Below are 24,560 nucleotides of genomic sequence, written 5' to 3'. Positions count from 1 at the left end.
TTAGCATTAAAGCTTTGTTTTAAGAATTAAAACTTAGTGACATAGGGTTTTTAACATTAAACCAATTATTTTGTAAATATTTCCAAACCATTGTGATGTTAGAGAAGGGATCATAAAAGCTAAATTAAATCATATTACTGAAAACAGCCAATAATTTTTGTTCCCACCAGTATCAAAAAGCAGTTCTATGAATACTTCATGCGTTAAGCATTAAAGGCAGTGGTCTATGAAATATAATGTCATATTATTAAATTGTTAGCTGGTTTTTTTTTAAAGATAACACCATTATTCTTTCAAGGCAATAAAATTTACATGCATTATGTTTACATGCAATTGGAAAAAAGGCTAACAAACAATTTGATGTAAAAAATGTCATTCTTGTAAAAACAATTTATCACTAAACAGTCAAAAGCCTAACAAATTAACTTTCTGATGACATTTATACAGCAAATAGACTTCATTATGCATATTTTGATGCGGCACTTACACTGTACAATGTAAATGTACATTTAAAAAATTATATAAAAAACTTGCATTATTTAAATGTAATTTACTCTAATTTGAAATTTAAACTAAATGAGGAAAAAAAAACTTTTACAACAGAAATAAATTATTATTTTTATGTGAAATATAAATCATCTGAAAGCATTATGAATTTTTATTTTAGTATAATAGATAGTTTATTTCATTATGAATTAAAAGTATAGATTATCACTGATCACTAGGTTTTGAAATAAAATAGCTTCTGAATTTTAAATGAGATAAGAAAATGATAAGTTTTACAATCATGAAATACGTAAATCCACACTTAAAGAGCAATTATCTGACTACTACAGTAGTTTCTGATTAGAGCTCTTATCTGATGGATAACTCATTCCTTTTAATCAAAGAAATAGTCTTATCTGCTTATGATGAAACAGCTGTAAGTTCCTTCTAGAAATCTTAAAGATTTATGATACTGTAGTATTATGAAATTGGATTACATAGATTCTTTCTACTTGATAGCAAATTTCAGAACTTTGGAGTAATGAGAAATATTTAAATTCATAAAAGTAAGAACTAGATTCCAATTTACATGATTAGCAAATGGGAATAGAACACATAGGACCATAGGATAAATCTACCTCTAGATACATATCCATTTAATTATATTTTTATGTTTATTTATTTTGCAAATTCTCTAGCATTTATTCATAGATTTAAAGATAATTCACTAATATAATTTTATAAAAATACAAGAAACTGAATTGGCAAACTATGAAATGGAACTATTTTACTATTAAATTGAATTTCCTGACCTTTCAATTTAATTAATAAATTCCAACTTTAAATATTATAAATTATTTTACCTAGCACAGAAATAAAGTATTTTTAAATCTCAATATTAATTTCACAATAAGCATAGTTAAATATTTTCCTGGCTACTAAATTACAACTCTGCAAGCACTTTCTCAATTTATAAAGACATTATACTATTAGATTCTCTATCTTTAATGACATACTTAGATTGTTATTAAAGACAGTTTTTTTTTTTTTTACAGAGTAACTTGTGATTTAATGGTTGAATTTTCGCGAATAAATGAACAAGTGTTAATAATTCAAAGGAGTGACCTCAAATAAACAAACTAAATAAGTACAAACAGTATTTTAAGATGCAAAATCAGACACGAAAAGGTGTTTTTGCTGAATAAAAGTACCTCATTTTTGACAAATTTGGATTTTTGACCGTTAAAACATGCGAGATGCTGCAATCTGGAAAATATGGTCTCAATAGTCTCTCAGAAGAGAGTCATTGAAAATTCAGGCTCCTGACGATTAACTTTCCCCGTAGCTCATTTTGTCATACCTAAAGTAAATTTTTGAGCGAATTAAAATATCTTTGCAGAATTTTTTTTTTTTATCACTGAAAGATAATTCCATATATAAGATTTCCAAATCAGTCGAAAAAAGGTCAATTTATTCAGAGATTTTGCATCTAATTTTACAACTTAAAATATCATGTTAATCAACATATTTAAGATTACCCTGTTGAAACATTAGGATTGATAATTAATTCATGAAAATCTGATCATTAAGACAGAATTTACACAGGGTTCCTTTTTCTAGTCCCGGACATGGCATGGTTTTACTTCTCTAGAGGCTTTCAAAAAAGGTAAAGGCTTTTTCTGAGGTCAAAGAAAAAAAGTCAATTTTCAAATGAACAGTACTTTTAATGACTTTTGATCTAAATAACTTTGATCAAAAGTTTGTATACATAGAGACAATCTTCATGGTTTCAAATGCATCATGTAAAGCACAGTAATTAATGTCCACAGACTAAAATTTAAACAAATAGTTAGAAAAATTCAAAATGTTACTTCTTTATTTAACCCACTGGCGGTTAAGGAAATGGGCAAAATTGGGAGAATGTTTCTCACCTACACATAGTTCCCCTATCCATTAACATGGGAAAACCGGTTTTGCTATGCAGAGAAGACTGCAGGCTAAAATGCGGCTTATTACGTGCAGAACCGTCAGTGGTTCAAGAATAAAATACTAAATCATAAATTCTATAATATATGCTTTTTAGGATATAAAAATTAAAAAGAAAAGTTTTTCAGAAACTACTTCATTGATTTTGTTCCCATTTTAATGTTCAGGAATTTTTTCAATATCAAAGTTTTAAAAAAATTCTTTTTTTTTTTCTTTACATAATTTTTTCTTCATGCACTATTTTTTTTTATTTAATTTTTTAGAAAGAATCTGAAGTTAAAAACTATCTGCAGAGCCTGCTGGCATGCTTTAACTATGCATAAAAAATAGATTTTTTCATCAATGTTGTAAGCCTCTTCAATAAATTAATAATTCAAGATTATAAATTATAACTGCAATTTTTCAGGACCCTCTGCAATAGAACAGCACAAAAAAAAAAATCTGAATGTTCTCAACTTATCTTTTCCTTTATAACTTCATTAGGAAATATTTTTTAAAAGAAGTTAAAACTTTTTAATAAAACAAGAATACAGATTGCTTATTTAAGAAAAATATTACAAATTTATTATATGAGAAAAATTACACAGAAGCATAGTTAATTGGCTTTTAATTAAGTTGTGAAATCTTATATTTGTTAATTTACTTAACTTATATAAGACTTAAAATGAATGCTGAGATATTTTAACACTTTTTATTTTTAAATTAAGCGTAAAAATATATTATTACTCACAACTGCATAGGTTGAAATCAACTAATTTATCTACGCAGTTTTGAAAAAAAGACGCACTAAAAATTTAACGATAATATTACTTCCCAAATATATAAGATTTCAGAAAATTTTCCTATGCGTCACATATTATATTAGGAAAATATTGATACAAAATTAGAAAAAAGTAATGTGTCAGCAATAAAATGCGTTATAATTAATTGACTGTTGCATTTTAGACATAGAAAAAATGCTTTTCTGAAAAAATTAATATTTGAATAATTTGTCATTAGATACTCTAAAATAAGTTGTCTATTTACCTGGTTTCTTGGTTACTAAATTTCTTCAAAACAACTTTACCAAGATCAATTCCTAATCGGTCGACAACTTTTTGAGCAAGGTCCACATGAGACGAACCGCTAAAAATTTTAATGTTCGGCATTTTAATTTTGGAATGAAACTTTTTTCGAATCGCCCGGTACACAAGGTCAGGATAATCTGAGGTATGTTGCTAAGATCCACTATCTAATTTTTTATCTTCAGACTTCATCTATCCACCAGTCCGGAGAAACTGATATGAATGTTTGTTTACACTTTTGGAAACACATCTCAACTCGAGGATAAAAATTAGAATTTTTTTCTCTTAAAATACTATTTCAAAAATGTTGCTGAAACTACTTTTAAAAATAATAATAGAAATTATTATGATCATTGAGATTTTATGAGTAATGAGCAACTGAATGAATTACTGAGCTTTTTTTTATTTTTTTCTTTCAGAGGAGTTAGATGCAATGATACAGCTCAACTTTATGTTTTGATTTCTCAAAAAGTCGAATTTGTGCGCGAAATACTTTAAAAATCTGAATTATGGTTTAAAATTTATAAAATAATAGGAGAATTAGTAAACCACATAATTTTTTGTTAAAGCTTTAACATCGAACTGCTAATTTTTTAGTTCAGGTAGGCACTTCTGTCACATGAACTATAAAACAATAGATAATCACTAATTTCATCTAGAAGTTGACAGGTTTGTCATGAATAAGATAAATTTATTGCTATGCATATCTATATTGAATCTATTAATTTCCAAATTTATACGATCAGTATTGATATGGGCAGAAAAAGGGAATATTTCCATGAGAATTCATCAGTTCCACCAAGTGAAACTGATGAATTCTTGTACTTGGAATTAAGGCCTGCTCGGAGTTGGTTATGAGTTTTTCCTTTACAGTGGGAATATTTTCATATCGTGATCTACGTTAAAATACTCCAAATCTTAGCTTTGATTTGCTTTAATTGGATAGTATATTTTTCTAAACTACCCTATTTATAAATTAAATGACTATCTAAGGACGTATAGAGACTTAAAAATATCTAGTTAACGCAAGCATGAATTGAAAAACAATACAACGAGATCAAGAAAAAAATACAGAGTCTGAGATAATTGCAGGGTGCGTAGCGTTTTTAAAAAGTGCTTATTTTCATTTTTTAAAAGCCCTTAAAGGTGCTTGCTTTATGCATTGGGTGTTTTTGAAAAGTACTTAATTTTTCCTTTTTCAAAATGAGATTTTTCCTGTACTATGTTGATTGTTGCTTCGAATTGTGCAAAACGACACAGTTCACATTGTTCTATTCATTATAATTAATTCTACCTCAATCTATTTCGGCGTATTGTCAGTCCGTAGCGTATGAAAGCAACATTAATTTTACATGATTCAAAATTTTATGATTTTTGACAATGGTCAAAAACAATGCAAAATTTATTTTTATTTTTTTTAGCACGACGGTGAAACAACCCTGCTTAATTATAATTTATTTTTAAGTGCTTAAAAATATTTTTTGAGTGCTTAAAAGGTGCTTATTTTTTATTGAATAATTCGGCTACGCACCATGAATTGTTGTTAAAACGAGTTGGTTTTAGTTGAGAATAGTTTTTTTTTTTTTTGTATTTAAGGTTTATACTAATCCGTTATGGTTATTTCAATTTATTTAAGTTTGTTGATTTGTTAAGTTTGTCAGTTAAATGTTTTTTTTTTTATAAAAACTGTCCGTTTAGTACAGCTTATTTCGTTACAGCTAATATGTATTTTAATTGTGGCAGCGTGGGTATGAACTTACATAACTAAAGGAATTATGTAACACGTTTTATTAATTATGGCTTTCTTGGGGCGAGTGAAAAAGTGATTTAGATGAATTATGNGTAAAAGTCAGATGAAATTTTAGTGTTTACTTATACAACACTATTTAATAAATAAAAATATTTTCACAGTAAAATTTATGAGCACTAAATGAAAAAACCCAATTTTCCCCGGGTTTTTTCAAATAAAACCCAATTTTCCCCGGGTTTTTTCAATAAAACCCAGGCGGGTTGGGTTTTTTCAAAAATCCCCGGGTTTTTTCAAACCCTGGGCTTTCTGCAACATTACCTCTCTAGTACTAATATCTTTCTGCTTTTAATAATAGCAGGTATGCATATTACTAATTTAAAGTAACAGAAGCGACAACTTCAAATAAAGAAACTTTTCGAATGAAACAACAACAAAAAATTTCTTATTGAATATGTAATATTTTTTACTTCTCATATTATGGGCGATATTCTTGCATTTTTTCGGGTGAAACCACACTAATTATTTCCTTTTTCGCATTTTGTAAATCATCATCAAATAAAAAATAGTGAAATTTGTAGCAGTAATTACCGTTAAAAAAAAGATTGAAGACGAAATCACTCAAATCGGACTACTTATAAAGGGATTTCGAGATTCAGATGTTGTAATAAATAATATCGTATTAAAAATTTAGGATTTAAAAAACTATGTGTAAAAAAAATAAAACAAAATTTTCTGCACAAAAGAAAACCAAATATTTTACTTCATTATTCTTTATTTTTCATTCTCAAATGAGAATAGAAAAATCACAAGCATTTTTTCCTGCTCTGATGTGCGTGAAAGGAATCTTTTAAATATAATTCTGAAGAAGAGATAAAATCTTTTGAAAATTTCTACAGAAAAGTAAACCAAGTTTTTTTACTTTCCAAAGGAAAAATCTTTCTGCAAGAACTCGGTAACGTTATGCGACAATATCAACACAAAAATACGGGATTTCCAAAAAACTTAGAAAAGCATTGAAATATTTTTAAAAAATCTTTCTGATTTACTATAAAATTGACATAAGAAAAGCTTATTAAAAAAATGATTATTTAAATGTGTGATTCAACTTCAAAATTCATAATATTATCTTATTAAAAATTTCATGATTTTTATAACTTTGTAAAAATACAATTATAACGGCCGAATAATAATTGAGGATTTTATGATGAAATCAGCATAAATAAATCATATCAAAAAGTGATTAATCAAATACCTGATTGATAACTCACGAGTCAGAATATCGTATTAAACCTACAGGAATTTTAAACGTATGGCGATAAATAGTTGTAACTGCGAAAAAGCAATCGAAATGTCACTTGGAATTATAATGAAATCGGTAAAAATTAAGCGTGTCAAGAAATTATTTTTTAAATTCCTATATCGGAATAAAAATATTCAATTTCTTTATACCATGTGGAATTCCATACAATAACTGCTGAAAAAAGCAATCAAGAAACAACATAAATTTACTGTTGAATTGGAGAAATTTTAGTGCGTCAGAAAGTGATAAAAAATGTCATTTAAAATTCTAAATGTTTTTTTTCTTAAATTTCTGTAAGAAAAGAATTTTTTGTGTTCCTTGTTCCGAAGCTTTCGCGGGTCGCAGTTTGTGCTCCCCTAAAACAAAGCGAAATAGGTCTTTGGGTCATTTTTTTATATGACCTCTAATTTATTGTTTTCATAATGAAACTTGTTTAAAGTAATAGTAATAATTTAACTTTAGAGATTTTATTTTTTAAGGATGATTGTACTGTTGCAATTTTTTTTCTTCAAAATAATACATAATTGTAAAACTGGTAAAAGTTATTTTTGATGGAACTTGCTGAAAATTTGCAATGATTGAAAGTTTTGTTGTGGAGCATTTGATGGAATTCAGATCTTTAATAGTTTTTATTTTTGTAGACCCGATTATGGGGACATGACATCGAAGCCTTCCAACGAAATCAATCCTATGACTTCCAGATCTGTAACTAATCCAGATGATGATTCTAGTGACACCAATTTCCCTGACAATGTATGGATGGATGATGCAGACACAACTGGTTCGTTCCTTGGGAAAATTTTTGAAAAGAAGCAAGAAAACGTGGACGATGTTTTCAACATCGTGTCTAATCGAGCCATGCTGGAGACGGAAGTTTGGAAGACTCAAACGGCTTTATACGATGAGCTGATAGCAGCTTCAGTCGCTGAGAGAGAAGAAAAAATAAAGGTAATTCAATAAAATCCACCCTATAATCTAAACGAAGGTGCTGAGTTTTTGATGTTTGTTAATTTTAGCAATTTTATCTACGAAAGATGCAATTGCATCGAAAGCGGTGTGTCAAAAACCTTAAACACAGCGTTTATGTACAGCAATAGACAAGTTTTGAAATTCTAGAAGCCATAAAAAATCGGCTTCTAGAATTATTCTGACTTTATTACATTTGATGTGAAATTAAGGTAATATGGGTCATATGTGTGTCTTTTCATTATAAAAGAGTTAAATATTCAATTAAAATTCAAGTTAGAAAAAATTTAAAGGTAACAAATGTTTTTAATAGTAATTGCTATGAAAACTCAAAAGCAGTTGTTAAATTTGTTTTGTTACCTTTACTAAAAACATTAAAGTTATGGATATATACATTAACATTGCCTTTGAGTTAGTTATAGCATTAAAATATCCAGCTATATTGCAACTATTCTGTTTTACAACAACAACAACAAAATTTTCTCACTTTAACGACCCGGTGTGTCTGTTTTAAATAGATGCATATTTTGAATATTTTAATAAAGTAAGCAATTAAATCAGCTAATTTTCATATACAATTTAAATTAACATGTATTGAAAGGTAAATGTCCCAGAAAAAACTCCCTTTATTATTAATTATTTGCTATTTTAATTACTATTTATTAGAAATTTTATACTTGAAATTTTGTACCTAAGGTACCACCCATTAACTGCATAAAATTTGTTAAACTTTTTAGTGTAGTCTTATTTTATTGAATTCGTTATTAAAAGTTTTAGTGGAAAGATTTTTAAAAAGTATGTATAGAAGTTTTCACTATTTTACCATTTAACAAGTGAAGTAAAAATTCTTATGTGATTCTGATATATCATTTCAAAGTATATAATTAACCTCTTTATCATGTGATTTAAAAAATAATTGAAATAAATAATTCAACAATCTCAGATTTGTTAAGAATGATGAATATGAGTCCATATAATAATTTACTTCTGACAAAAATGTTAAGCTTCAATAGTCATTGTATTTTCATTTCAAAATTATTTAAAAACAGTTTTTAAATAATTTCATTAAAAAGTTACTAAACCAAATTATAACTTATAATTAAAATTTAATAGACAGTTCACTAATATACGTTTGTAATATATGATGGGCATTATTTAAATTTTTTTTTATTTGACTTAAAAGCAGAATTAATTTTTCCCTTTTACCACCCATTCCCTTTTATTTGAAAAATTATGTTTTTCAAATTTTTTTGTTCTATTGTTTTTCTGAATTTCTTTTTGTTTTACTTTTTAAATTTTAATATATTTTTAATGTATACATGTCTGTCAACATGTATACCTGACAAACGTGTAAACATGTCTATGTTTTTTTGAAAATCTCTTTCCCCGAGTATTAATAAAATTAATGTGGAATTTCAGTCATACCTTGAAGCAAATTTTGTAAAAGCTTAAATACAAAATCCTATGATTATCATGCTTTTATTATTTCATTAATTTATATGCAGTGGTGATTAAAATCATTTTAAATTAATTTTATAAATCCCAAGAATAAATACAAAGCATACATTTTATTACCACTTTAAGTATAAAAATAAAATTTTACGCAAAATGCCTAAAAGTTTGCTAGCTACGTATAATTCAAGCATTTTTTATTCTTCAAGCCGTTTATTTCTGATGCATACATTGATTTTTATTTTTAGCGCACAATCAAATATGAAGAACTTCTTGTAGAGGTTGAGCAATTAAAAAAGATTAGATGTGAAAATGAAGCTTGCATAGAGAATTTAATGAAAGAAAATGCTTTAATGAAGAAAAATATATGTTCCTTATATAAGACTGCAAAAGCTGAATCTGAACAAAAGGACAAGATGATGCTGGAAATTAATGAAGAGTATGATTTTTTTTTTTAGTTTAAATCATTCATTATTTATATTTTTTCTCCCTTCAAAATTTCATCAAAGGGAATTATGAAAATATTTATGTTATCGAGTCATATCCATAACTATTAAATATGTTTCACCTGACAATATAGCTTTTTTCTATGAGTGTGGCAGAACTAAATAATAAGTTTTTCAGGTCTGGAGCTAATTTCAGTCTTTAAAAAGGACATAAAATATTTATTTCATCCATTTGTATGGGAATTCAGAAAATACTTGATTATATATAATTCTAATTTTAATGTGTTTCATCTTAAAAAACATACTTTGTATGGAGAATTTAAAAAAAAATTCCCATGTTCTTCAATCAAGAAAAGTTTATCTTGGAGAAAAAAATACTATAACTTAATAAGTGTAATTTGTAGTAATTAACTGTAATTCAATAATTATGAGAGCCTGCCTGCTAACTTTTACGTTTTTTGTGAAAGATTTTCTCTTGACAAATTAAAACAAATTTGTTCAAATTAAAAATCAATTTATTTTTATAAATCACATGTCATGCTTACTTATTTCAAGACTTTTAAAAAATAATTTAGGTTGATTTCAGATAATATTTTTGAATCTTCAGAAGTTCTAAATACAGGTTAATAATATTGATTTGTAATAATTCTTTATAAATACCAATTTGTTAAAGGAATGTCTTTAGGATTGCTTTCAATTTAATGCATTTAATATGATTTTTTTTTTTTTTATTATTGATAAGTAGTTTTTTGAGAAATTTGAATTCCTTATGACACAATTATTATTATTATTATTATTTAAAAAAAAAAAACTGGATAGATCTAACCCAACCTCCAACCTACCCTAATTTATTTATATTCCTAGTTTTTTTTTTTTTTTTAATGATGTCTTAGCAGATTTTGATGTTACATTGTTTTGAACTTTTGTGTCCTGCAGAAAAATTACTATTAGCTTTAGAAAAAATTTCAATAATATATGGTTAAAAGTTCCTTTTCGTATAAGTCATGATTCTCTATCATTTTTGTTAAGTATGCAAATTGTAAGAGGAACTTATAGCAGATTTATGCAGGCAAAATTGTAACAAAGCTTAGTAAAAATAATTTTGATTATTCAGTCCTAATCAAAAGCCTTAATTGTTCCAATGTAACTCTCCTTGGTTTAAAATTCTTTGTTTAATCAATTGATAGGATCATTATGAATGTGAATATTAATACATGGATAAAATGGTAAATAATTCATCTTTTAAATAAGTATACACTTTTTATAAAAAGGTACCTAGAAATATGGAAATCTTTTGAGTTTTAAAGCTGAGTACTCCTGGTTACCAAAATCTAATGACTTAATTGGTGTGTTATTTAGCAAACAATAGCTATTTGTAAACAGAATAGCATTATTTACTTTTAACAAAAATTAAGCGTTTTGAAGGACATGAATAGAAAAACAATGTTTTTGTCAAAATGAGTCTATGAATTATGAGTAAATCTATCCTATAGTTTTCTGCAATCACGATATAGCAATTTCATGCTATAGCGTCCATTTTTGTCTTGACTGTTACCATATATTGATTGTATTTATTGCGTCAAAAAAACTCAATAAATAATTATTTTAACCTGGCCAAAAAATAAGACTTAATTGAATCTTCATAGTGGACAAATGTTTTGTAAACTGTCACAAAGTATATACTCTGTTTTTAACTGTGGATATTGGGAATTTGGCAAAGAGCTGGGAATTTGCTGTTTTGAACATGTTATTTTTCAATTGTTAAAAACAAAAACTGCCATTTTCCTCCAATCCTGTTTCAATATAAATATAGTAAATCAGGGCTCCCACGGTGCTTGAAAAATATTGAAAGTCCTTGAATTTTGTTGCAAAAAATCATTGCCCTGAAAAGTTCTTTAATTCCATCCTAAGGTCCTTGAAAAGTTTTTTAATTTTCTCTAGAGTAGTTTTCAAAGTAGTGATACTAATATTTCCTACAAAAAAAAAGGAAGAAAAAAAAACGAAAGAAACTTCAAGCGAACTAACAGAAATTTTGATCTCTCCCCTTCCTTTTGCCGTTTTTTTCATTGTAAGAATAGTTCAAAGTCAGCTAAGTGGGAGTCTCTAAATTGAGAAAAAGACTTTTATCCTTATTTACCCCTCTGCTGTAATTGGATTAAAAAATACAATTGTGATGTGGGGAAACCAATAGTGAAAAGAAAATATAGAGCAAAACCATGCCTAGTAAACCATGTCTAGTTCTAACCACGTGTAATAGCCTTGTTCTAACCATGTGTGTCCTAATTTTGAAATGTGCAGTTTTTGAAAGTTTTTATTTGATTTGCTTATGTGTGAAAATTAAAGTTTTACTCCAATTCCTGGAGAACGGAAATTGCTTGCCATAATTCCGATATTTATTTTATTTTCCAATGCTAAAAATCTGGTAATTTCTAATGTATGTAATTTATAATGCTATCAAATATAATATAGTAAAGAAATTTGCACTAACACAATTTTCGAAAAGCTCCAATCAGTAAATTCTTGAAGGTGACACAATTTTTCTCTCCTGCTCTTTTCTCGCTAGAGTATCGTTCACATTGATTCTTAGACAGTAGGAATCTCTAGCAAATGATTTTGGTTTTCATGCATAGTTTTATCTACCGCTTGATATGCAGTGTTTCTTTGAATTTTTAATGCAATCTTTGCGTTAACTTTATTTAATTTTTTTATCATTTGTATTCAGATTTTTTACATTTAATTTTTAACACCATTAGGTAAAATTTAGTTCTGTTAATTATGAAGATCAGATTCTGTTAATTATGAATCAAATATCGTGATTCACATGAAAGTAATTTACGAATAACGTGTCTCATTAAAATCGTTTGTAAGCCACTCATCGGGGTTGGCATTAAAATGATTCTTGAATCACACAAAATGATGTGCATTTAAGTGTTTTCTAAATCATGCACCACCGCAATTCTCATTTAAGTGATTTACAAATCACGCATTGGGATTCATGTTAGAAGGATTTAAGAACTGAGCATCTTAACTAGCATAAGAAGGATTTGAGAATTACTATTTGTGATTCTCATCAAAGTAGTTTAGGAGTCACACATAGCGATGATTTTTTTAAGTTACTTAGTGAATCACAAATCGCATTCTACATTGCAATGATTACCAGATTACACATCATTTTTACATAAAAATCATAAGCAAATCACACTTTATGTTTTGCTTTAAAGTAATCAAAGAGTCGCACAACGCGTTTTGCATTAAATTGGTTTATGTATCACTCATCATGATTTAGGACTTGTAATTTGATTTATGTATGTTTGGTTACACATGATTTAGGACTTGTTGCATTTTTCAAACTGTATAATTTACTATTGATATTGTTTCGATTTAATTTGAAAGTCATATGGTGTAATAGGTCATTTACGCAATCTTCAAGACATGTTTCATATTTCAAGAAATTTGATTTACGTGTTAACTTATTGTGATTTAGGCATTTAAAAATTAGGCATAGTGAATCTTATTGACAAAATTTAAGGAATCACATTTAACAATTTATTTCTATTTTGAAGAAAATAAAGTTTGGTAAATTTTAGTTAAGCTGTCAAAATATTATACTACAAGAGGTTCTATTATGTCCAAAATACAATACTGATATTCTGAGGTAATAAAAAGATGTTGTGGTGTTTTTAAAATTGAAACATGTGTCTAATATTATTTTTCAATTATTTCTAATATGCTTCTTTAAATTTTTCGTTAAAAGTTTTACTGGTGCCAGTCTTTAAAGGTTGACAAGTAGGTTAATGTCAAATCGGAAATTTTTTGTTAATCTTCAAACTGATTAAACCACAATGTAACGATCAAACCATTAGCTTTGGTAGCTGTAGGCTACATATTATAGAAAATTGCCGCAAATATTGAACAAAGTAAAATTGATACACTTAATATATGCTTCAATGTAGTAAAATCTATTTCATTTGTATTTCAGCATACTAACTATTACTAAGTGGGTCCTTGATTTTTTTTTTTTTTTTTTTTTTTTTTTTTTTTTTTNTTTTTTTTTTTTTTTTTTTTTTTTTTTTTTTTTTTTTTTTTTTGAAAATTGAGTGGGAATCCTGTAAGTTAAATATATTGTCACCAAGCAAATGTTTTATTTATTGAATTTTATTATTATTTATTTATTTTTTGATATTGCACACAATTAGGGTTCATTATTTTGATTTTAAAAAAAATCTTCATTTGATTTAAATACTCTGCAAAAACAGGTTTAAGTAAGCAAATCCTAAACTAAATTTATCCTTAAAAATTTTCTTCTTAAGCTTTTGATGTAAAAAATTAAAATTTGTTTAACTTTAAGTGCAGTCTGTTAAATATTTATGTATAGAATAACTTAACCGATTATTGCAGCAACAAAAAATCACTATGAGTAGGGCCATCTGGTCTATAAACTTTTTCCTTATCATCTTTGAATTATAACATTGTATGTACTTGGAGATTCAAAAACATAACTTCCAATGTTAAAATCAAAGGTGATTTTAAAGATTTTTTTTAAACAAAATAATGGTAAAATATTAATAACAGGTTTTTTTTTTTTTTTTTTTTTTTTTTTTTTTTTNTTTTTTTTTTTTTTTGGAAGAAAAAAAAAAGAAAGAAAGAAAAACCTATATTCCATACTTTTTATAGATCAAGGGGAAAAAATTATTAGCCTTCAAGTTTATTCTTTATTTGAATTAAGAAAAAAACAAAATTGAACGATTTTAAGATTTTTTTATAACATTTTAAAAATGCTGTAATACATAATATTCTAAGTGTCAATGTAATTTAAAACTGATTAGCAGAACAATAAATTTAAAACTATAAAAATAAATAACCAACCTCATGTTAAAATGCTTTGTATATTTAAAAAAAAAAAAATGCTTTTTATATGTACTACAGCTGAACTCCCCTCCTTGTCTTTGACCTTAGACTTAGAGGTTGGGCAGCTCTGACAAGCAGGGCACATCGACCAGAGGTCTATTGTACCCAAACCCTAAAATCATGATTAGCATGAAATAAAATTCAGCAAGCACCTTACAGGAACATCTTGTAGTTCCCAGGCACTGACAATATGCTGCCCTAAATGCTCAAATCTTTGAGCAGAATAGACATCACAATCACAGAGTATGTGTCGTGATGTCTCTTCTTCTAGATGACATCCCCGACAAAGAGAATTGGATTCTATTCCCGTAATGTTTAGGTGTCTCCTTAGGATACAGTGACCAGTAAGAAGACCTATGATCTTCCTTATACTGTTTCTATTAAGCTTTAAGAGCTCCTTTTGACGTACACTAGGACAGTCTCGATTCAGCTCCTTAGCTTGTCTTTGACCGTCAGCAGCGCGCCACTGCTCATGGGCGATCTTGCCGTAGAGCTTGAATATGGTTGCCCTAAATGAGGAGGGAGAAATTCCCAGCGCAGGTTCAGGGCCCCAGAAAATTGCATTAGAGCCAGCCCGTGCTGCTTCGTCAGCTAGCTCATTTCCACCGATACCCATATGTCCTGGTACCCAATGCAGGGATACCTTGTTATGAGTGGACAGGTCACAGAGGACCGAGAAGCATTCCCACACTAACAAAGAGGTGAATTTACACCTTGACAGTGATAGGAGAGCAGCCTGACTGTCAGAACAGATGCGGATAGTCGTATTTTGATATCCTTTGTCTATGCATAACTTGCAGCACAAGATAATGGCATAGACCTCAGCCTGAAAAACGGTGGCATAATTTCCCAGGGGAAAGTGAAGTTTGGTACCATCATTGGAGCAGTAAATTCCTGCTCCTGATTTGGCACCAATCTTTGACCCATCAGTGTACCATATCAGGCATTTGCCTTTAAGCCACCGAGGAGAATTGAACCATTCATCTCTAGTAGGAAAATGGATCTTGAAGGGCTTGTGAAAAGCATATCTTAGTGACATAAAATCACTAGGCATAATAAAAGAGGATAAATCCTTCACTTGTGAAACAAGATGTCCCCATGACAAGTGTTTGGAATTCTCTTTCCATAGGCCAAGGTACATAAGACGCTTTACGCCTGTCTGAGCTTCAACTTCAATGCGTAAGTTCAATGGAAGAAGCCCAAGTAAGCTCTCTAGAGCAGCTGTAGGAGTGGTCCTGAGACAGCCTGACAGGGCTACACAGACCATTCTTTGTAGTCTGTTAAGATTAGACCTTGTGGAGCTCAATCTAGTCCTTGACCAACAGACGATTGCGCCATAAGTGATGATAGGACTAATAATCATTGAGTATGTCTTTGACCTTGCAAAGCTAAATTAAAACTCACAAGTATGCAATAAACGAGCAAAGGAAGCTCAAATCACCAAATAGAATTGCTTGTCATTTATAATTGTACTAAGAAGCAGTGTGTTTCGAATCTTAATATGTTTTATGCTTGCAATTGACTTATGCAATGTTTAAACACTAAATTTTGAGTATTTCATTTAGCAATATTTCTGAGAATTAGCGAGTAAGACACCTAGTTTTGTTTAATTTATAATCGGAAGACAAATTTTTGGTTAGTAAGGTATACTTTGTTTTAACTTCATAATTTGGTAGTTGTTTTGCAGAAAATATTTGATTTCCATAGTGTTTTATAGTTTAATTTTTTAAAAATAAAATAATTGTAGTTGATTATTGAATGAAAGCTTTCTCTTTAAAACTCTTTCAAATTCTTTAAAAATTATAAAACTAGAACCCTCAATAAAAATTTTGGTAACATATTTGTGCCCTTTAAATAATTCTTTTTCAACCTTAGTTACAGTTTCAAACTATCTAAGTGGGAAAAAAGGTTTCGGAAGAACATAGTTTTTTGTCATATTTGATAATACTTAATAGATATAATTCATTTGATAATAGATAGATAATAAGAGATACATAATAGACTTAGTTTCTTGTTACCATATATTCTCGTATCGTTCGTATATTATTTATAACTAATTTCTTCAGTCATTGTTTATTTCCTGTTATTTTTATTATCACTATTTTTTCACCTCTGTTGCATATTTCACCTTTCTTGCAATGGTTGAAACTACTTGGATTAAAAAATTTGTAATTTTAAAATTTTAGCTGCTCTTAAAATGGAAAAAAATTATTTATAATATAATAATAAATTCAATTTCTATTCTTGTTACAGATTAAGTTCACTTAGGCATAGAAATAAAATAAACTCAAAGCAGGAGAATAATTATGCCAACATGCATCATGATAAACTGAATGGTGATGCAAGAAATAATGCTGCTTGCAATGAAGCTGTAGAAAACAAAGTACTCAAACTCACCTCTTCATCCTCAAGACGAGTGAATAATCATACAGATAGGCATGAAGTTAAACTAAGTGATGATGACAGAAACAATAAAATGTGCAACAAGGCTGTAGAAAGCAGAATAACTAAATCAAAAGAGGAAAAATTAAGTTCTCATCAGTCTAGTAAGTTCTTTTTTAATCTATAGTTTGGAAAATGTTTTGCTCTTGTTACTAATTGTTTTTTATTTTTTTTTATTAAAAAAAGTTTAATTAAATCCTTTTCTCTGATGGCAACTTTTGCTGTTATTATCTATAGTCAACTATATTTTTATAAGTCAGTGATACCACTAGATTTTGGAAACTACATGTCCTCAGGAGTCAGGGTTTTAAAATTTCTGTATTCCTTTTTTACCAAAAGCATGAAGTGTAAATATTTTTGTGTTTTCACTTTTTAAATTTTTTATTTTTACGAAAAAGTAATGTTTGAAATCTTCTATATATTCATAGATTACAAAATTTTGTGTGAAAGAAAATGACTTAACGAGTCGTGTGATTCCTTCACATAAAACTCCTTAGGTTACTACTTCAAAATGTCTAACAGACTCCTTCAAGTCGTCATCTTTTCAATTGCGAGAAAAATGGGAAGCCGCAAGAGGAGATAGGTCAGGACTGTATGGTGGGTGCATGATGGGTTTCAGACAGTGGCCAATAAAATGCAATGTTAGCCATTCACGCCAGCCTTTCAGCTGTCAAAAACCTGAACATACCATGATGCTCATCTTTTGGAGCGTCCATTATGTTGTACAAGCATATTCAGCCCACTCTATTATAACATGAAAGAACTTTTATCCGGACACCTTTTTATCACTTTCATAAATGAGAGATGAATGTGTGCAATGCACAGGGTGGATTGACTCACTTTAATTTGTCTTGGCCTCTTAGAATTATCTATTAGTCAATCCAACTTTATTATTTTAATTTTATGAACAGTAGGACTGGGCTGTAAATCGATGCATCGTGAAATATGGATTTAATGCATATATCGGCAAGCCGATATAATGACTGTCGTTTTAGGCGATGCATCAGAAATCTGATTTAAGCCGCTGATAGTGACTTTCATTTTCGATGTATCAGAAATGTGATTTAAGCTACCGAGAGTGACTCGTTTTAGGAGATGCATCAGAAATCTGATTTAAGCTGTCGTCATGTAAGACAACGCTCGCGGTTTAAAGATTTAACATGTGCGAATCCTTGCCTACGCTAACACTTTCGGCGCGCTGACAGAGACGATTTTGATTTCATCTAACTGTGGAGCTGTTGATAGCGTCTAGCTACGAAGACGATATTACTTTCGTTATGTTGAATAACGAAAATCGAATTGAATCAGAACTCCGGGTTTCGTGCGAGGATCAGAGGTGAAATAGAACGCTATGCATAGTTTCTTTAAGCGCAATTTTTGTCTTAGGAAGTTTACTTGAAGATTATTTTCAGCTGGACTTATGTTATTCTGTGATCGCTGTGCACTTTATTTCGTCGGGATTTAACGTTTCTTGTAAATTGTTTTCACTGAGACTTTTGTTGCTTAGCGATAGTTTCATTGTGCATTATTTCGGTCACTTTTTCTTCTTCTTTTTTTTTCTATGTCGGGATTTAACGATTCTTATAAATTATTTTTAGTAAATCTACTGTTACTTGGCTATCATTGCGCAATCGCTCTTATCTTAAATTTTCGTTCAGAAATCAATCAATTAATGAAAAAAAAAATATGAATAAAAAAAGATTGGTCATTGTTTGTTTTTTTTTAAACCATTGTTTTTCATTTTAAGCTATACAATTTAATAGGGATATTTTGTATTTAACTTTGTTATAAAAAGTTAGTTTTTTTTAAAATTTATTTTATGCATGTGGGTATAATAATTTGATAGAATTTGATTATTTTTAAACAAATAAATCTTCAGTCGTTTTTAATTATAAAAAAAATTTGGCTATTAGTTAAAACAAATATTTTTTTTAATTGAATAAAAGGTTAAGCAATGTTTTGATGCTCTTTAATAATTAATTTAGCAATAGTACTTAAAAGTTTTTTTTTTTTTTTTTTTAATTTTTCTTAAAATTCTTTCAATACTTGTTTGTTTCATAATTTGTTAGACAGTCAGTATCATTTTTGAACAAATAAATCCTTAGTCGATTTTAATTTTAAAAAAAAATTATAATAATAACAAATAAATAAAAAACTTTAAACTTTTTTTAAAAAAAAATAAGCTTGGGTTTGTTTTTACTTAAGATATTTTGTTTTGTAAGATATTTATTCCTTTTATTTATTTTTGATAAATTTAAAGACTTCTGAAAGATAATTTTTGAACATATGCTAAATTGCAATACATCGCGATGTCTAACAGACGATGCATCACGATATAAAACTTCTTACATCGCCCAGTCCTAATGAAGGGGTAAATGATGCTTTGATGTTTTAAAGGCTGGAATTTTTTAATATTAATTCAACTAATGTACAATAAATTTGTTGCTTTTAACTCGCTCTTTTTTAATTTTTTTTTTTTTTTTTTCAATTCACATAAGTTAAATTTTTTGATCAAATTTCAATTTTTTTAAGCCAAGTTAGTCATTTTTATTAATTTATTTATTTATTTTTTTATAAAAATTGATAAATAAATAACAAGTAAATAAAGTTTACAATTAATTTTTCTCTTAGAATTTGGCCATTAGTCAATCAAATTTTATTATTAATAAGTTTTAAGATTTATTTCAAATTCAATTTAAATTCCAATTCAAACATACACTAAAATTATTTTATTGATTTGTGGCATCTAATTACCAATATATCTCAAGATAAAATTTTTTGCTTTGCCCAAGTGAATAAAGAAAATTAGGAATTTGCTAAAAACATTTAAAAATCTTTGGATAATAATTATATTTATGATCAATGTCTATATTAGTATTATCTAATATAATATTGTTTTTTAGGTCATAAAAGTAGGGATGATCTCAACAGTATTAACTACTCAAGAAAAAGAAAAAGGGACTCGCCCTATAGGCAATCTACAAAATACAGCCGCAGCTATTATGACCGTTCTAAAACTGTTGAAAAATCGTCTTATAGCTATTATAAAAGATCATATGGATATAATGGTAAATCGCCTAGAAAAAATACTGACAAAAGATATATCAAGAAATCTGTTCGAAAATCTTCCACATCAAATACAGATTCTAAAAGGGGGACTTCAAAATTAGAGAGCTCAAAAGCCACTATTAGAAGGTCTGATAAATCTAAAAGCAGTGGAAAAGCATTGGCAAATAAATCTTTGGTTCACGAAAAAACTGAAAATAAAAATTCTGATTCTAAAAAGAATGCTGAAACTAAAATCCAGTGCTCAGACAATGATTTACGTGCAAAAGTAGTTGATCCTACTAGCTCTGAATTGTTTTGGAGACAGGATAAAATGATCGCTAATGTGGTTAAAGATCTGTCTCAAGTTTTAAATTCTGAATTACCCGCTACACCATCGTCAACTCCATCTGTAATATCTGCAACAGAATTGCATTCTGTTCCTGTAGCAATCACTGCTAATGTACCAGTTACGTCTGAAATCTTTGGCGTCGAAGAATGTACGCCTCCCAAAGCAATTGTTGCTGAAGTGCCTGCACCACGAGCATTAGTTAATGCTGACGAAGTGCCAGCTGAAGTGTCTGTTTCACCTCAAATAAGTGCCGCTGAAGTCATTGCTTCATACTTACCAGTAGCTACAGAAATACCCGTTACAAGTAACAACAGTACAAAAGCGAAAAATATTATTCCATTACAAAATGGTGATTCTAAAATTAATTCCAATAGTGAGATGAATTCTGTTGAACAAAATGTGTCTTCTGCATCTTCCAGTTATAACCTAATTAATAATTCTGAGCATAATTTAAATCCAAAAAATAAATGTTTTGACATTTTGGAAGATAAGACAACAACAAATGCGCTTTTCTTTGGTCTGCTTCCAATTGAAATTAGAAGATCTTTTATGGAGTATGAACAACAGCTTATTGTAAATACAAATATGTTAAAGCAGTCGTTTGTAAATTATTATTTTAAACATTATGAAGGTATTGGTCCTTCAACACACAAAGATGAAGTAACAGCAGCAGACAATGAACCGTCTAAGGAGCAATGTTCAGTTAATCAAACTACTAGTCAGAATAAGAAAGATGTCTACTCTCCCCTGTTCTTTTTTGACGAGAAAAACAAAATGGCAATGAGTATAAATTCAAATATATCTCCAAAAACTTTATCTGTCAATGAAACTAATAATAATAGACTCATGATACCAACATCAGACTCACAGGCATGTGATGTTGTCCTAACACATCCTTCTTTGGTACCCGATGTTAAATCTAAAGGTGCTATTTCAGATAATGAAGATGTACATTCAGACTCTACTAAAGAAATTGATACTTTCCACCTTGATGTGATCCAGAAACAGTTGGAAAAGGAAATGTATAAAGACTTATCTCCTGTTTTAAATTTACACTCAACTATTATACCTGAAACAACTACTATGCCCATATCACTTGCTTCTGAAATAACTACATTTCCTACGTCTGTTTCTATTGAAATGCCTTTGCCACCTGTATCAGTTTCTGATGAAGAACCTATTCCATTCTCATCAAATGCAGTTAATGTACCAGAACCATCTGCATCAGTTGACGCTGAAGTACCTACTCCATTTGCATCAAATGCAGAAGTATCGGAGCCATCTGTATCAGTTGATGCTGAAGTACCCACTCCATTTGCATCAAATGCAGAAGTATCAGAGCCATCTGTATCAGTTGATGCTGAAGTACCTACTCCATTTGCATCAAATGCAGAAGTATCAGAGCCATTTGTATCAGTTGATGCTGAAGTACCTACTCCATTTGCGTCAAATGCAGCTAAAGTATCGGAGCCATCTGTATCAGATGATACTGAAGTACCAATGCTTGCTGAATCACATGTTTCAGTTTCTTCAAAACAACAAACTCCTGCAGCATTTGCTGCTGAAATACCTTCGCCAATTGCTGCTAATGTACCAGATTTATCTGTATCAGTTACTGCCGCGGTGCCTGGTACAAATAGTTGCAGAGCCAATAGTGATTGCTCTATTGGTCATGCTAAACAAAAAAGCCCTCAAAAACTTCAAATCTGTTATAGAGAAGTTAATCAAGAGTCATATCCACAATATTTTAATTCTATATATTCCAGAAGACAACTTGTTAAAACGGCTCTTAAAGAGCAAGAAGAAAATGGGCTGAGCAAATCAACAAGAGAGGACTTGGTAAAACTTTATAAGTATAAAACTGACAAAAAACCACTTGTTATTTGGCGGAAAGCAAAGCATCAAAAAGAGACTTAGCATTAAAATTCTTTGCATACACAAAAATATTTTTTAATTTTACATCTCACACAATTTGTTTACTTTTATATCCAACCCAGTGGCACCTTCTCAAAACAGTTTTTTTATATATATTTAGATACATAAACACTAACAAAAAGAGAATGGTAAACAAACAAAAAAACTTTAAAAATTGCAAAGAAAGCATTTTATGTTTTACAAATTTTCAACATGCTTAAATTTCTTCTCTGTTTTTAAAAGTTTTTGTCACACTCTCTTGATAGGGGTCATAAAAAAAGGCGACACTAGGTAAAGACCTATCATTAAAATTTCTTACTTTTAAATTTAATTCCAACTCCATTTAAATTTTATTGTTGTAAGGATTACACTTCCATCAGAAAAATATGGATGTTGCCTTTCGAAAATTTCGCTATTTCGTCACTTTAACTCTACCTGTGAGAGCTGCGCAATCATTTATAACATTATTCTTAAGCGCATATATCTTATTACCCATGTACAAAATTTTATTCTATTAACTCAAACGGTATGCTCTCCTGAGGATCATGTGTCCCCAAAGTCATTTTATCACCCTGTACATCAAACTAATTATGTTAAATAGATTTTTGACTTATTATGTTATGTATATAAAAGGAGAAGGAAAAATATATTGGTGAGCACAATACTCTTTTATAAAATTAGGTTTTATTGTGAGTTTTTTTATTTTATTTTTGTCAACTGGAAAAAGTAGTGGTACTCATAAAGGCAACTTATTTTATCTTCCTCCTACATTTTTTCCTAGCATTCAACAAATGTTTTCCATTTATCTGGTAATTCCTAAGGAATCTTAAGTATGCACTTCCAATGGAAAAAAAGTTGTTGGGCATTTTAACCTTAAAAATCATTCTATTATAAAATTTTAGTTCTTGATTATTTATATTTTAAAATTGTTGGGTCTATTTTTTTTTTTTAATAAACTCATTTTTGAAAAATAATTTGGAAATAATTATTTTATCTATATATATGAGTGTGACATTTTGTGAATTATAGTATGTATCAGAGGGATGTTTTTATTTTTATTAGATCTACATAACTTTTTTAAAGGAGGGTAAATGGACTAGATATTTAGGCTTTCAAGGACCTCAAATATTTAAAAGAAATTTAAGTCAAAAGCAATTTCACTGCTTTTGTGAAAATAAGCTAAACTTATCCATTATTCTAAACAGGTCTAAAAGTTTCGTTCCATTTAAATTAAAAAATTTTGATATAAATATTTATAAAACATAGCTGTAAATATTTCTAAAATTTAAATTTTTTTCTCAATAGAAATAAATATTTGGCTGTGGTAATTTTTTTATTTTATTTTGTCTACATATAAATTAACTCCTTTAGTTTTAAAATTAACGCTTTAACTACAATTCTGTTAAAAATTTCTTGATTGAAAAAAGTTTTTTTTTATAATATTTCAAATTAGGGATTAAGATTATAGTTTAGATGTTTAATTCAAAAAGCAATTAAAAAATTCTAGCAATTTTCAAATTTTGAAAATATTACTTTTTGTTAAAAGAGTGGGGTAGCTGCACATAAACCATTATTAGGTAGTGTTAATCTCGCGCCCTGCAAGTCGTTCATCTCTACTTTGTTTTTATGCAATAAAGATGTCGAAATTTTACATCAAAGTCATTTATATTTTGTTTGTACATTTTGTTGAAAAATTTAATGGATTTCTTGGTAGTAATGTATATAATATTTGATTATGCTGTAAGGGGATAAAAAAATGTTTTTTTTTTTTTTTAAATTCTAATTTATTGATTAAGCAAAACTATATTTTAAGCTAAACTGAAAAAGATATTTATGAATAACAGAAATCATGATCATTTGTACTATCACATGGTTTTTTTTATTGTATAAATATATTGTAATTTATATTTTTATGTGATAATTTTGTTGTTTACTATCTGACTCAATAAATTTAATTTATTTTTTGATTCTTGTTCAATAATATTGCTTTATCTTTCCAAATTAAAATTCTAAGAACAGAAATACCTGAAGTAAAAGTACAATTAGTCATTTTACAATTCTTACGTAAAGAGGGAGGTTTTTAAATGTCTTTTTAGAACAAAAGTGCTTAAAGGTGCTTATTTTTAATTTATGTTTTTTAAAAGCCCTTAAAGGTGCTTTTTTTTTATTCAGGGTTAGTAAAAAGTGCTTAATTTTCTAATTTTCAAAAAGAAATTTTTCTTTGCCATATCGATTGTCGTTCTGAATTACAGAAAATGCATGATTTTCACAATTTTCTCTGCAAAATTTATCAGAAACTAGTTATTTTATCATGATTATTTAAAGTTTTGAACAATGTTTCTAAATTTTATTGATTTTATGTTTATAAATTAAGAACTTTAAACGATAGAAAAGAATAATTTTTATTATTACACAGATCCTAATTATGATTTTTTTTGTGGAGAGTAAT

At 28.4% G+C, this 24,560-nt stretch overlaps 2 protein-coding genes across 4 annotated transcripts in view; one reads left to right on the top strand and one right to left on the bottom strand.

Moving 5' to 3' along the window:
• The window catches only part of LOC107437735 (ribose-phosphate pyrophosphokinase 2), a 29,377-nt gene extending 25,593 nt beyond the window's left edge, over positions 1-3,784 (bottom strand). Inside the window, exon 1 of one of the 2 annotated variants that reach the window (XM_016049828.3) lies at positions 3,499-3,784. In XM_016049828.3, the coding sequence (XP_015905314.1) occupies positions 3,499-3,620 (122 nt within the window). In that variant the 5' untranslated portion in view covers positions 3,621-3,784. The remainder of the gene's footprint in view (positions 1-3,498) is intronic. The other variant, XM_043049580.2, reaches the window with a different exon arrangement.
• Positions 3,785-3,800: 16 nt separating this feature from the next.
• On the top strand, positions 3,801-24,078 carry LOC107437736 (uncharacterized). Of its 2 annotated transcripts, none has more exons than XM_016049830.3 (5): positions 3,801-4,138; positions 7,228-7,534; positions 9,253-9,443; positions 16,612-16,904; positions 19,704-24,078. In XM_016049830.3, the coding sequence occupies exons 2-5, from the start codon at positions 7,244-7,246 to the stop codon at positions 22,112-22,114; spliced, it is 3,186 nt and encodes a 1,061-aa protein (XP_015905316.2). In that variant the 5' UTR covers positions 3,801-4,138; positions 7,228-7,243; the 3' UTR covers positions 22,115-24,078. The 2 variants fall into 2 exon arrangements, with proteins under 2 accessions (XP_015905316.2, XP_015905315.2); XM_016049829.3 differs by having other exon boundaries at positions 3,977-4,205; positions 19,704-23,082.
• The last annotated feature ends 482 nt before the right edge of the window (positions 24,079-24,560 follow it).

Source organism: Parasteatoda tepidariorum, chromosome 3 (genome assembly GCF_043381705.1).
Source record: "Parasteatoda tepidariorum isolate YZ-2023 chromosome 3, CAS_Ptep_4.0, whole genome shotgun sequence".
In the NCBI taxonomy this organism is placed as follows: Eukaryota; Metazoa; Arthropoda; class Arachnida; order Araneae; family Theridiidae; genus Parasteatoda; species Parasteatoda tepidariorum.
This window is presented reverse-complemented; position numbering and strand designations above follow the sequence as displayed.

Excerpts from the sequence above, each read along its gene's own strand:
- LOC107437736 (XM_016049830.3), top strand. The coding sequence starts at position 7,244 with ATGACATCGAAGCCTTCCAACGAAATCAATCCTATGACTTCCAGATCT. Across the intron at positions 7,535-9,252 it reads AGAGAGAAGAAAAAATAAAG|CGCACAATCAAATATGAAGA; the intron begins GTAATTCAATAA and ends TTTTATTTTTAG. Across the intron at positions 16,905-19,703 it reads ATTAAGTTCTCATCAGTCTA|GTCATAAAAGTAGGGATGAT; the intron begins GTAAGTTCTTTT and ends ATTGTTTTTTAG.